The sequence below is a fragment of the Misgurnus anguillicaudatus genome, chromosome 24 (assembly GCF_027580225.2).
Source record: "Misgurnus anguillicaudatus chromosome 24, ASM2758022v2, whole genome shotgun sequence".
Taxonomy (NCBI): domain Eukaryota; kingdom Metazoa; phylum Chordata; class Actinopteri; order Cypriniformes; family Cobitidae; genus Misgurnus; species Misgurnus anguillicaudatus.
This window is the reverse complement of record NC_073360.2, coordinates 537,056-552,715: the sequence shown is the minus strand read 5'-3', so window position 1 is coordinate 552,715 and position 15,660 is coordinate 537,056. Positions and strand designations below refer to the sequence as shown.

Genomic DNA, 15,660 nt, shown 5'->3' with positions numbered 1-15,660 from the left:
GAGCGATAATATTGCACTTTGCACACTGCTGGCTAGAAGTCTTAGGCTGTTTCTCAATTCCAAGAACGCAAAGAATGGACTTGCGTCCTCGTGGAGATCGGTCTTGCCAGGCGACCTTGGAAGAACGAACTCGGAAGTTTTGCCGCAATGACTTCTGGGGCGTAAAGCGATTTCAGCAAGTCTGCACTCGATGCATCCTCGATATCAAGAACACATCCGGGTATTTTCATGTGTCCTCTGTCCTTGCGTACTTGAGAATTGGAATGAACTTCGACCGTTAATGATGATGTAGAGCGAGGACACGAGGACGCAAGATCGCTGAAGAACGCATATTGAGAAACAGCCTTATACTAATTAATTGGAAGCTGCCATCTCCACCAACCTATCTTCAGTGGGTTTTTGACCTGCTTTTTGCCCTCAAACTGGAAAAGATTAAATTTGGAGTTGAAACCTGATATTTTCTTTAAATCTTGGAACCCTTTTTTAAATTATTTCAAGGAGACAACTCTGGATAAAACCCTTTTTTTTCTTCTGCATATGTTACTATGCTTATATGTTCATTTGTAAATAAGTATTTATTATGCATGCTTAATTCTTGTTTTTTCCCCTTCATTTCATTATATAATACACTTGTACTGTGCTTGTGATGTTTTTCTCAATAATAAAAAAAAATTAACCTGCAACACGCCCTTTAGTAAATGCTGTACTTGACAATAAAGAAGAGTAAAGTTTCCGCTTGGTTGAACTTACATGTTGTCCGTGTTGTACATACATTACAAGTTGTCCCTGTGCAAAGCAGATTGAGTTTATTTGCAACATGCTGGATTTGTTTAAATATGGCACAAAATTCACTCCATATAAAAGTGTCCGACTTGACCACCGTGTATTTACCTCCGCCTGCAACCAGCAGATCTCGCCAGTCGATGGCAAAACACACCTAATGACAATGTAAAACAAATCCTTATCCGCCTCCGTAACTTCCGTTGTCGCGCAGGTTCTGGCATTTGATTTGCTGTTTACTAAACAGTTTGTTGAAGAGGAACAGACACAAGGCACAAAATGAAACAAACCATTAACGAAAGTCTTTGCTTAACTTTAAAACAGTAAACTTAAAATATCGCCGGCTTTCTTTTTAAGAAATCGAAAGTTAGGAGGGTGTTCGTGATCAAAGTTTCTATGGTTGGGTAAAGTCATGGCTATAGCGCACGCCGCCACCGAGTATGTGTTCACGGATTTCGTGTTGAAGGAGCCAGCATCAGAAAACAGATATAAGGGCATACGATTAGATTTAGCCCTGGATAAGATGGTCACCTGTATCGCAGTGGGTCTACCTCTACTTCTCATCTCCCTGGCTTTCGCTCAGGAAGTGTCTGTTGGTATGTTATTTACTCTTTGTATTACTTTATATTATTTTGTTATCCTAAGCTTACTACGTTTTACTGCGTATCAAAGATAACAACCATTTTCTGCATGTTAATCAAAACTTAATCTTGTTTAGAGCAAAGTATATAACAGAGTTTAAGAGCATTTCAAGCCAAGGTACGTTAATATTTCACCCCAGAAAAGTGCTGTGATTGACAGTTGGTTTTTTTTCATACTGTAAGCGTGAATCATCATTTTACCCACAAGACATAAAGTCTTCTTTTGTCTCTGAGCTGTGGGCAGGTGTTGCATGGAGAATTTAAAGAGCCACTATTATTCAATTTATGATTTTACATTTCCTTTGGTGTGTGTTACCTACATGTTAACAATCCCTGCTGAAAAACAATAACCAGGAACCATTAGCTTTTACCATTAGAACCACTAATTTTTGTAGTGTGTTTTGGGACATATTCCTTTAGGATTTAATGGCCCCACCAATAAAACCCAAAACATACCAGTAGAGACCAGGGGCCTATACCATGAAGCCGGTTTAAGTGGATAGCCAGGTAAGTTTAAGATTAGTTTGCGCCAACCCTGGGTTTTAGGTACCATGAAAGTAGCGCGGCTTTAATCGGTGTTCGTCGCCATGGTATCTTACGCTGCACGGCTAACCTGCCCCGGGGCAGGTTATGTTCTGGATTCGAGATCTGAGACTGCAGTTTGACCAATCAGCTGCTAGCAAAGAAATATATAGGTGACGTAACTACTAGCGTCTCCGCGCAAATTTTATTTATTTGTATATTTTATTGAACATATTAAAATACAAACATTAAGGCATATTCAACAATCACTATTTCCGTGTTGATACCACATTTTAAAAAAAAGAAGAAAAAAAGAAAAGGAGGGTAAGGGTCTTAATCTTAAACATCCAAAGCAGAAAGAAGTCTCAGGGGTCTCCGTGCAAATTGTTAGAAGAGCACTTCGTAGAGAGAGTTTTTAGTTTTCCCTTGCCCAGTCATTTGTATGAAATATATAGATTTTCCACGGAAGGAATCTCTTATCTTTGCAAACTTTTTGCCTCACATAAGAAATGTATCACGTTAAATCCGTGGCCGTGCCCTTACTGTACCGTAAATGATTACGCTTTTTTGCAAGTGGTACATACTTGTATGCTATCGGTGGGGAAAACACGGTTTGTCGAACCATGCGCCAGGGGCGTAGCCAGTAATGGGCCAGGGCGGCACTGGCCCGCCCACATAACTCCCTGGCCCGCCCAGGCAAGTTTAACCAAAATACATTTTTAGTTTATTTTTATTATTCAAATGTATTTCAGAAAATATATTAATATAAACCGGATTTATTGTTGACTGGTGTGTGTTTAATTTGCTTTCTAAATAAAATGGAATTGTTGAAGCAAGTTGTAGGAAGCCTCCGAAATGTAATTGGTTGCTTGGTTGCTAGGAGTTCTGACCGTTCTGACAGATAGACTCTGTGGGGGGCGGCGGCCGGCGGGCTCTGGCAGTCTGCCAGCTAACTTTGCTAACTGCTTTTTTTAGCTAATATTAACATTGCCACAATAAAGTTTCTTTAATGTGTTATTGAAAAAAGCAAGAGTTGATGAAGAAGATACGCTACTGCCTCCATCTACCGAGTCTTACCAGCCCAGTTCTTCAGACTCATTAACCCACTAGAAGGCTAGTCGGCTGGTGGCGCCGGCTGCCGCTTTCTCCCTGGCGGCAGTTCCAGTGCTCTCTCCCGGTCAGTCTAACACAGGTTACCCGCCGATCTAACTGCAATTGATGAACCACCTTCACAACCCAATTTGCATCCATGAGTTACTACCCGCCTCAACAACCTTTGTTTTTTGAAAAAGAACTCTCTGACTCTTTTGGACTATAATGAGATCATTTCTGTTTTCAACATTAAACCCAGGCGTTTGCGTCTTGTTTTGTAGAATGAAAACAACAAAGGTAGGCATGTTGTTTAACTAATTTCCTTATTTTTTGCTTGTGAAGTGATTTAACTAAGTGGTGTGTTGTGTATAGATGTATGCCAGCCTTATAGGTTAAACTTACATTGTTTAATTTAAATGAGTTTCTATTTTTGGCACAAAAGCTTAATTTCCAACAGGCTGATTGCACTGTATATGGTTGATTTAACATAGTGTGTTGTTATTTATTTCAAACCGTGCTCTGCTGAGAGTTTTCGTTATTTCAATTAATTTTAGCCTACTTTATTTAAGGTGAACTGTTTTTGCACTGCTTACTAGCCTGAATAAGCCTGGTTTGTCCAGCCTTTATTGAGCTCTGTTGGTTGAACATGTTTAGACAGTGTTTTATAATTGACTATTGAAAGTAAAGATGTCACTGTTTTTGCAGTTTGTCTATTCTTTTTATCCACTCTAAGGTTTAAATATTATTTAAGCAATTTTATTCTGATAAACTATAGGCCCACTCACTTTTGCTCCGGCCCGCCCAAAATACAATTTCTGCCTACGCCCCTGCCATGCGCAAGGTGGTCCTCGCACTGTAAGAAAGCCTACAATAGTGTTCCACGGACATTTCCTGACCATGTCTTTAAAAGAGGGCTTTTATAAAATTCCCTGTAAGATTATTAACAAATTTAACAAAGTAAATTAACTTAAAAAAGCATGTTTCACTTTGGGTACCTAAATAAATTATACAATGAAGTACTTATTAATGTACATGTTATATTAAAAAGAGCAGAGGCAGTATTATTTCACTCTTGACATACATTTTTATAATCTTCATAATTTTGTATAATTAGCTCATGCTCCTCCGCTAAAAAAATACACTGCTCGTACGTGCTCTCTCTATTTTCTATTCCGATTGGTTGTTCGGTGCCGACGTCACTCTTGTATGTGCACGTGTGGATGGAGTAATCATAGCCTAAAGATCAAAGCCTGAGTTGACAGAGAAAGTTGATAAGCCGCATCATGGGACCACTAAAGCCTGATTGCATCGGTTTGGTTTTGTCAACTCAAAACCAATCCTGTAACCCTGAGTTTGTTCAGCTACCTTCATGGTATAGGCCCCAGGGGGGCAGGGTTTCATATTTTATTGAAGCTTCCCCGGACGCCGCCATTGCTTAGCGAACACCCACCTGCTGTTAGCATCCCATTGACTCCCATTCGTTTGGCGTCACTTTGACAGTGAATAACTTTACATCTGAGGTGTTTAAAGACTCCATTTGTCCATTAATTATTTCTAAAGAAACACGAAAATGAATAAAAGGCTCCATTACCATGTATCTTACGTTATGGTCCAGTAGGAGCAGTTTTTGTAAAAATAGGCTAACGATTAGGGATGGGCGATAACTTATTGTTTGCGATATACCGCCAAAAATTGTCCTCGCGATGAAAATCTGTCGCCTCACGATAACAACGATAAATCTAGTTGATGATGAGAGTTTGTGCGCGCCCAATTCACTGTCCACGTGCGGAGTGAAAACAAAAATGGCGTAGGGCGGACGTGAGGCTGAGGAGGTGCTTGTTGTTATTACCATGAATTTACCAGAATGCATTTACCAGTAAATGCAAAAACGTGCTGTTCACACATGCAGTGACGTTCCGTCTTTTAACCAGTAAGACATCATTCACACATCAAAATACCAGTAAACTCGGAGAAAAGGCGGAAGTTGCTTGTGGCGCGCGGCCGGTGAGCTCAGTGCCGTATTTGTAAACAATGGCGGGTTATGACTTAATATCCACTGTCCGTATTTTGTTGTTTACACATCTGTGGCAAACGCTGACGGTCGCGAAGTTGCTCGTAACCAAACAACATTGCGTTAGGCGGCGTCAAATGAAACCTGCGTTTGCACATTAGGCTTTACAGAGGAGTGAGGTAAAGTTAGTTTTAGGTTTGATATTCGCTGCATATCTGCCTAGGGTGCTTTAGGGGCCGTCTGGAAATCACAGAGGGTGTGCTAAGGACGTCGGCAATATGGCAAATAGATGGTAAGCTGTTTGAAACCACTTGGCTGAAGAAATGTGGCTGTTAACTTCAGGTGTGCTCGATTGCAGCACATGTAAACAGTGCAGGGGTAAACGGGTCATCTATAAAAAAAAAACGTTCTGATTGGCCCAAAGCTGTCAGCGCGGTCCTGACGTCGTCTGTTCTAAATGCGGGTAATCCTATATTTTTCGTTCACAAAATACCACTTACTGGTAAATTACTGGTAATCTTACAACCTGTCTTTCTGGTAAGTTGGGAGTACTGATTTACCTGAAAGGTTCTGTTTACACATTACCTGTTAACTGCAATTTACCAGTAAAGACTGTATGCGTGAAAGGGACTATTGACTGTTCCACACTAAACTTCTTTGCTTTATCAGGTTACTTTAACATGTTTGTTACTTTATCAGGGTTTATTTGCAGTTGTACTCTGTTGTAAAGACATTTTTACTTTTCCTGTTTGCACTATTTTTGCACCATGAGAGTATAAATAAATACAGAATCTGTAATTGATTTGAATTATTATTGTGTAATTGTTGTTGTGTGATGTTTTTCAGCACAGTCAAAGTGGAACACAACTTAAACATAACGTAATCTGATATTTTACAGAAGAGAATAATTTATTGTCATATTTATCGTCACCGCAAACAACTGAAATTACCGTGATAAACTTTTTAGGCCATATCGCCCATCCCTACTAACGATTGCATCATAACCTGCGACTCGCTGTCGCACAGTAGAGAAATTACCGTATGGACTGGGAGAGATGCTCACAGGCAATCTTTTACTGACTATGAGGCAATCGGGTGGACGTGAAGACATAAAGTCAAAGGAGATTATTAATCAGAATACTTACCAAAATTTGCTCCTGCTCACGCTCACCGTCTCTGCAAGATTCGGTGGGTGATTCAGATTTCCAGTAGCACGGCTATTAGAAGACTTACAATTGTCAGACAGGTTGCTCACGTGACATCTACGTCATTAAGCTCAGCTTGAGTCTGCGCAGTACGCTCAACACCTAATTTGCTTCACTTGCCTCCGTTGAATCCAATGGGGTCGCTGTGTCCATTTCTTTTACTGTCTATGGTAGAGACCAACAGAGACCCAGACAGACCTTAATAGTTTCCAATACAACCAATAAAATTCCCACTAAAACCAATAAATCCAATAGAATTTCTGTGATTGGTGTCTATTGTTTTTTTTTTAGCAGGGACATGCAAATGTAAAAATCCCAACGTATAAATGACGTGACAGGGGTTAACGCAAATAATATTTTATGCAGGTGCAGGTTTTCACTTGCCCTGCCAAAATTTTTACTGGCCCCAATAAAAACATGTCAGCGTCACATATCTAAAAATAATAGTCAAATATAATTATATATATATATATATATATATATATATATATATATATATATATATATATATATATATATATATATATACACATTAGGGCTGTGAATCGATTAAAAATTTTAATCTAATTAATTACATACTCTGTGATTAATTAATCTAAATTAATCGCCTACATAATTTTTGCTGTGAAAGTATTAAATATTTCTTTTGAAAATAAATCAGTGAATAATCAGCATTAGTGACAATGAAGCTCAAAAACTCTTTTATTATTACAGTATTTTCACTGTTCAAATAATGGCTATAACAATCAACAAAAATAACCTAAAGTAATATGCTAAGGAAATAAAGTGCTTCAGGAAGACTATTTACCAAAAGTTTAACAGTGCAATATCAATTGCAGGGCTTTTTTGTGCAATTGAACATAAACCTTAAATAAAGATTCCGACAGGTGGATGACATCAAAGTACCGCGAGAGCATTTAGGAAGCAGTCTTCTGTTATGATTTCTCGAACTGCTCTCACGGGATTTGGATGTCATCTGCTTCTTGGTTCTTGTGGCGCCACATAAAGTGTACTCACTAGTTTAACAAACCCGTTTTATCAGCCACTGGTTAGATCAACGTAGCAGTCAAAAACGGGACGCGAGTAATCACGTACGAGAGGAATCGTTTACCCACAAAATACAGGACACCTATACTGTGCTATATTTTGTTTTCTGATCCCAATCTTCATCATTCCGCTAAGCCAAGTCAATCTCCATTGGTCTTTTACACCTTTATCGATCTCCAAAACTTAGGAGCCTTCCTGCATTATAAGTATGTCCATGCTAGCTGAAATAAAGTTTTACCTCATCTTACGCGCTACAGCCAGAAAACCCGGAGTGGATCCGGTGCGTAGTGATTACAGAAAGCTTACAGTGGAGAGAGGAACGTGATTTTGCTCCACTCCAGGCTTTGATCACATCCCACTTAAAAAGCTGAATACACGTCGTATTTATGAAAAGTTAATTTAATAATTTTGCAATTGACGGAAATCCGTGTAACGACGGAGAACTTTAATCCATGTGCTTTGTATGATGTGGTACTTTAGAGTGGACGAACTCTATGATTTGCAAATTCTTTGCTGCAGACGTTGCATACTTTATTTTTATCATCACTTCCATCAGGCCGTTTTTTATAAATGTTCCAGTCAATGATCCAGTCACCGCCAGAGCGTTCTCGTCTACCTCCTTTATTTTACAGTCAAATGGTGGCTAGAATGTATCCAGGTTCAATACGGAATGGATTAATCTGCGTTATTTTTTTTAACGCGTTATTTTTTTTAACGCGTTATTTTTTCTCAGATTAATTAATCGAATTAATGCGTTATTTTCACAACCCCATATTCCAATGAAAAACTGCTTTACCTGTTAAGTGAAAGCAAACTGTGCAAAATATTGCATTGTTTCTTTTGTCGTGTTTTACCCAAGTAAATGTCTGCTTCCAAGATGTTAAATAATATACATTGATGAAAATATATTTCAGTGACTGAGGCTATGTCCACACGAAGCCGGTGCATTCCCTATCCGATAATTTTTTTCCCTTGCTCTAAAAAAATAATCCGTAAACACAAAACCACTAAAACCGACTGAAAGCGGTGTAGTATATATGCCGGACCAGTATGGAGCGCTGTAATTCTGCCACAGATATACACTATACACGGAGAAGAAGACTTTGAGCATGCGCATAACCAACGTTTGGTGTTGTTGTCCATTATCGCTTGTTGGTCACCACAATTGCATAGAAGCAATAGATTTTGCTGTAATAAAGCTAGTAGGCTTTAGTAGCTTATGTAGCACGAACACTCACGTAGTCCGCCGTTATTGTTGTTGCTGTTACGTGTGACGCTTCCGACACGTGATGTGATGACGTTTTTGCTTCACAAAATATACAGATTGGCTGTACAGACGAAACCGCAAGGGTGTCGGTTTCAGATTTATCCACTTTAGGACCCGGTTTCAAAAAATTGCGGATTCAGTCTCCCAAAACTCCGGATCCGTGTGGATGAAACGCTAATACGATAACAAATTTATGCGTATACAGTGATACACGTCTCCGTGTGGACAGCCCCTGAGGGTAAAGCACAGACTCAAACCGTGACAATACTCTTTACTTGCCCGAACATGTCTCACGCTTGCCACGGGCCACCGGGCAGTCCTTTATGTTAAGCCCTGCGTGAGTTAAGCCGTGATCACACTAGACTTTTTGTCCATTAGGCCCGTTTGAGATGAGCAAATTCTGCCCAGAATGCCGCGAGATGCATGGCGGTTAGAAAAGTGTCCGGATTCTGCAGTTGGGTGCAGTTGCAATTCACCAACTGCGTAGACGAAAAGTATGATGGGAAAACACTTGCTGACGACTAGGGATGGGCACGAGTACTCGAACGTGGCATTGATGATCGATCACGAAAACAATGATCATGTGGGTTTATTTATTTATTGTGGTTATGGCAGCATTTGGATGTCTGGTTAGCATTACAAGTGCCTTGATAGTAAAGACTGGGTGCATGTTTAACGTTGTGTTGAGCTACGCAGACCGGTGTATGACATCAGTAACATTACCATGCAGGATTCAAAAACAAACAGATGTGCAACCTGCCGATCCGACTTAAAGCTGATTAATATTATAAGGCTTGTGCTTTTACTGGACATGTTTTAAAGTGCGCTGTTGTGGTGCACATCCACAACAGGAGTTAAACTTTCTCCCCATTACACAACTTAGTTTAAGTCTTGCATTTTGTGCAGATATATGCACATTGTATAATACATTTATGTTGTATGTAAGGCTTAATATTATTTAGAGCAGGGGTCCCCAACCTTTTTTACACCACTGACCGGTTTCACCTTTAAAAAAAATTCGCGGACCGGGGTTTGAGGTTTGGGCGGGTGCTGCTGAGTTGCTGTTCAAACAAAGTCCTGAAAATCCTCCTTTGCAAAATAACGTTTTAAACGGAAGAAAGATCAAACAACCATGCATTGGGAAAATTAATAATTGCTTTATTTATAGTATATTTTATATAGACGTGTAAAACCATATTTTGGCGAATAGTTTTTTTACTTTCATTGTTTCCGTTTGCATGCCCATTTATTCTTAATAATTAACGTTAAACAAACTTGGCTTGCTGTTTTTGAAAGCAGCTCGAATCTTGGTCGGGCTTGAGCCCCAAGTTCAAGTAACAGAACGGAAGAAAAATGCAGTGAAGGAGAAATGCCAGAAGAATTGCGGCTGGGCTCAGAGGCACGGAGACTCCCGTTTACCATAATGATGATTGACACAGTTTCCTTTTAAAGCTACGTTAAAAGTGTAGCCGTTAAAATATTATTACTGCAGTAAGAGTTTATTTTGATCATGGTGCCACGATCGCTGGATAATTCTGAAGTTGTTTTACAGAAGAATAAAATAATTACTTTTCAGTAATTTGTGATGTCACACAGTTGAACGTCTCCACGTATTTACATGATTTGCGACGTACATTTGCAAATGATTTATTAATTCATACCTCTGCAATACTTTGATCGATTGTGTTTTAGAAGTACTGTATGCTCAAACTCTGACAGCAATGTGATCGCTGATGCGCTGGTAGAGATAAAGAGAGACCACGAAAAAGAGAAAGTGCGGCTCTGTACAAAAGTGGAAATGATTTATGTTATTTCAAGTCGGCTCTTAAAGTACAAAATACCCGATTAAGCTATTACGTAGCTATTATACAATTTTTTCAGGACATTCTTGCGACCCGGTGGAAACTTGTCCACGACCCGGTACTGGGTCGCGACCCGGTGGTTGGGGACCTCTGATTTAGAGTGCTTATTAACCCTTAGGGCCCTATTTTAACGATCTGAAACGCAAGTGCGAAGCGCAAAGCGCAAGTGACTTTGTGGGCGGATCTTGGGCGCTGTTGCTATTTTCCCGGCGGGAGAAATATCTCTTGCGCCAGGCACAAATCAATAAGGGGTTGGTCTGAAGTAGGTTCATTATTCATAGGTGTGGTTTGGGCGTAACGTCAAATAAACCAATCAGAACGTCATCCAACATTCCCTTTAAACGCAAGTGCGCAAGTTCCATGGCGGGTTGCTATTATTATGACAGATTTACCAGGCGCACGCCAGGAGCAGTTCACAGCCGAGGAGACCCACGTTCTTGTAAGAGCAGTCAAAGACAGAGAAGTTGTTTTGTATGGGGATGGGAGAAACCCGCCCAAATCAGCGTTGGTTAAACAGGCGTGAGAGAAAATATCAGCCACAAGTCTCATCAGCTGGCATCCCCAGGACGTTGCGGCAGGCGCTACAATGATGTCAGGAGATGGGGGAATCCCAAGCTTGCCAGCATAAATCGGGCACGCCGTGTAACGGGAGGTGGATCTGCCTACACATGACCTGACGCCAGCAGAGGACATCGCTGCATCCACCCTCACCGCTGAAAGGGTTTGGGGGCTTTGAAATCCAACACAAGAAACGCAAGCAAGGTCCAACCCCAAAGTACACTTACAAATCAAGTTCATATACATTAAGGTTTCTTATGAAAACATTTTAATTATTATTTACATAAAATAAACGTAATACAGCCACACAACAAACTTATGAAAATATTTTTAATCGTTATTTGCATGAGAATTTTTTAACGCAGCCACACAATAAAAAAAAACTATCACCACAATGCTCACCACAATGATTTCCCTTATCTCATGTGTTAATATTTTTTATTGTAACAATTTATGATTTGCAAAAATAACTGTTGCCACTGTGAGATTAGATAACAAAGTGTGTGCGCGTTGTGCTTGCTATACATTATGGTCAAGCATGCGCCCTTAAAATAGCATAATGAACCACGCGCAAAGCGCCACTGACTTTAGACTAGTTTTTTTTGGTCAGTGGCGCAATTGTTTTTTGAAACTGCAAAATAGCATCAGGGATGGTTTGCACTGGAACACGCTTCTTTTTTGCACTGAACCGCCCAGGGAGCGCAAGTTCATTCCCTAGTTTGCCGACGTGCGTCTGTGGAGAGAAAAACCAGCTGTGTGCCGGTGCAAAATACGAATGATACATGCGTCACTGACAAAGTCAATTGCGCTGGGTGCAAGATAGGGCCCTTAGTTTCACTTCATCACGCAGCTTTTTCTGCTAGTTAAAAACATTTAATTCATTAATAATCTAGTATGTGTTAATTTTTCTCTCATAGTTTCTTCAACATTAAGTTTTATTTGAGTGTTTTTAATAAAAATATTTTCATTTTCACATGACGTATATGCCCCCCCCCCCCCCTTTGATTGCCCCACACCCAGTTAATTGAGTACTCGTTTTTCAGACGTATGGATGAATCGAAATGAAAAAATGACATAAATGCATATCCCTACTGATGACACAGCTTAATGCTCATTGGCATGCCCATTGACGTCTTAATTCTAAAAACAAATTTTCTTATAGTTGTTTTTAATTTTAAACTTGTTATTGACTTATTCATTCTTATGATATTTTTTATGAATTTCTTCTTGGTGCTGAATTATGTGTACTGTGAGCTGTTTATATTTCACACAACAGAAGCTAATTTGTAGTACCACTAGACTTCGATTTATACATCCCAACATTTACTAAATAGCCTTTTCCAGTAATGAACAGTTAACTTTTTTGATTCTTCTTATTGAGAGTGAGGAGTTGTTGTCATGGTACAGAGCACCTCCCCCTTATCGCCATTTTGTTAGGATTTCTGCGGCAAAACGTGATTGTTTACTGTGTTGTTAGCTCGGTAGTAGAGGAGGTTCTTGCAATTCCACATTGTTTTACCATGCCTATAAGTCACTGCTGCATTAAAAACTGCTCCAGTACCTCACACGATACATATAATATGGAAAACATAGGAACAATGGAATACAGTTTTTTTAGGTTCCTGAAACGGAGACACCATATGCATAACAAATACATCTCAAACAATTGCATATTTGCATTAAAAATGTCATAATTGAACGAATGACACTTAATAACAGTTGTCATAAACATGCATAAAACCTCCTCATATTCATGACATGTGTCATGTCATAATTATGAAGGTTTTATTGTCAGTCTTATGCACACCCCTTCAAGTAAAGTGTTACCCACACTGTTAATGGCTTTAATGTAACCAGGACATTTACATCTTGTAAGCACACATATAACTACCGTAGCCAACCCAGAACTGGTTTGTCCACTTTGCAGCCCCCAACACAAAACCTGCTACAGCATGTGTCATTGGGCAAAAATCAAATTACAACTAAATACCTAAACATACACAGCTTTTAGCCTACATCAAAACATGTTGGAAATGTTTGTGTACATTGAACATCTCGTTACAATCTAGTGTTTAGGAAACCGTTGCAGTTAATTACTTTGTTATTTTGGTCAAGAAGTGTCTGCTAAATGCAATGTAATTACAATACACTAAACGCATGTGAAGAAACTTCAGTACAACGCTGTTTGTGAGCCTGTAAGGTCCCTTTTCTTTCGTCTTATCTTTTTGCATTGCTTTATTCCTTTTCTTTATCGTATTTGTAGATCTGTCTCTGTCCTACTGAAATATTAAATTAAAGAGCTCTGGAAGTCGCGCCTCTGTAAAGTTATATAACTACCTACTCTATTATGTAAAGCTGCTTTGATACAATTTCCAAATTGTGAAAAGCGCTATATAAATAAAATTGAATTGAATTGAATTAAAGTTGCCCTTGGCGTCTCCTACCATCATGGCCGACCGGCTCAGACCCTGCCCAAATCGGCACGTGACTCCTCCCTCTCAATAAAACATTTTCATTTCAGTTTGCATCTTTTTCATGCTTAATAAAATATACAAACGCAATCTTTGACTTCGTTCACACTGCAAACATTAATGCTCAATTCTGATTTTTTTGCTCAGAATCAGATTTTTTTTTGACTGTTCACATTACGTGGCTAGGGTTTCCACCCGTTCCGTGAAATATGGAATCGTCCCGTATTTGCAGATTAAAAAAGACAAAATTGTCCCGTATTTTACATAGGTCCAGATTATGCAGCATCCGTGCAACTCACCCCACCCGCATTGTGTGAAGACACGTCCTATTCTGCCCCTGATTGGGTAATACTCGCGGCCATTGTTGGTTTGATTGGTTTCAGGTATCACCTCAATTTTTTGATTGATAAAGTAAGATTTCATATGCTGCCTATGAGAAACGCATGTGCACCGCTACCCTATGGCATTAGTAAAGCAGTAAACCAGGGGGGTATGAATTAAAGTGGGTAAATACAGGTGGATATTCAAAGGGAAACTAATGTGCCACACCGCCTGTGTGCAGCAGGTGGCGCTATGACGGCACCTGATTATTGTTATATTGATGTGTTCAGGCCGGGACCCTTATCAAACGTGTGAAGTCTGGAGCAGATCAAACAATGTATGCCTGAATTACAACAGCTTCCTGTTTCATGGTGAAACATCACACTTTGCCTGGCTGCCACGGACACGCCCTTCAACGAAAAGTCAAGATCTTTGCAATTTATCATCGCAAAGGGCTTAAAATCAGTCTGACCAAATATGATGATGATTTTATTAAAGTCGCAATGAAATTGAAATGAAAAACTACATATATTTTTTTTAATATTGTGGTATTATTAACAAATGACTTATCTGTGAGCTTCATTATTTTATAAAAAATTTGTGTGTGCTCATAATCTTTAATCAAAAATGCAAATCTCCCCCCCTCCTCAAAACGATCTCTCTTCACTTCCGGTCAAAAGTATGGCAGGTGGGCGGGGTCCGGGAGAAGATCGCAGCGATTAGCAATTAGCAACACGACCCAACTTCAAACGATCCAATCAGATCTCGATGGAAAATTCAAATCCAGCCCTGCCTTATTTAATCTCAAAAGCCATTTCATTCGGATATACGTCACCATGGGGAAAATAAGGCAATCGCTACTTCCGTTTCATGGCGACTTAAATCTCTAAGAGCAGTAAATCACAACGTAAAACATGGCATTTCCTGCTACCTCTAGGTGGCGCTATGACTGAAGCACGTATATTGGCATTGAAATGTGTTCAGGCCAAGACTCTTATCAAATGTGTGAAGTGTGGGGCAGATTGGACATTGTATACCTGAGTTAGAGCCACTTCCTGTTTCATGGCGAAAACGCTGAACTTTGTCAGGCCGCCACGGACACACCCTCCAACGAAAAGTCAAAAGCTTCGCAATTTAACATCGCAAAGGCCTTTAGATGAGATTGACCAAATATGACGACGATCTGATAAAATCTCTAGGAGGAGTTCGTTAAAGTACGACGCTTGGAACAGAGAAAATTCTTCCTGTGGGGTTTAGAGCTTAGCTCCAAGAGACTTTTTTGAAGGTCTTGGGGTCATAGATGACCCTACCAAATTTCGTATCTGTACGTTTTTCGTATTGGGGAGCTGTTCTCTTGAAATTTTACAGGTGGCGCTATTGAGCCATTTTTACACGCCCACTTCTGACACCTATACTACATGTAAATTTTCGACACTTCTGACGTCTGTGCAAATTTTCATGAGTTTTCGGGTATGTTTAGGCCCTCAAAAATGCGGTCCATTTCGGAGAAGAAGAAGAAGAAGAAGAGGAAGAAGAAGAAGATGAAGAAGAAGAAGAAGAAGAAGAAGAAGAAGAAGAAGAAGAAGAAGAAGAAGAAGAAGAAGAAGAAGAAGAAGAAGAAGAAGAAGAAGAAGAAGAAGAAGAAAAATAATAATAAACAGAGCAAAAACAATAGGGTCCTCACACCCCAGTGTGCTCGGGCCCTAATAATGTAGTACATCAATCATGTATGGTAGGATTAGTCCATTTTCTTAAAAAAATCCAGATAATTTACTCACCACCATGTCATCCAAAATGTTGATGTCTTTCTTTGTTCAGTCGAGAAGAAATTACATTTTTTGAGGAAAACATTCCAGGATTTTTCTCATTTTAATGGACCCCAA

At 39.6% G+C, this 15,660-nt stretch overlaps 1 protein-coding gene across 2 annotated transcripts in view; it reads left to right on the top strand.

Moving 5' to 3' along the window:
- Window positions 1-921: 921 nt before the first annotated feature.
- Window positions 922-15,660, top strand: part of panx1a (pannexin 1a) — a 62,671-nt gene continuing 47,932 nt past the window's right edge. The window contains exon 1 of one of the 2 annotated variants that reach the window (XM_055195566.2): window positions 922-1,376. In XM_055195566.2, coding sequence (XP_055051541.2) covers window positions 1,193-1,376 — 184 coding nt within the window. In that variant the 5' untranslated portion in view covers window positions 922-1,192. The remainder of the gene's footprint in view (window positions 1,377-15,660) is intronic. The other variant, XM_055195565.2, reaches the window with a different exon arrangement.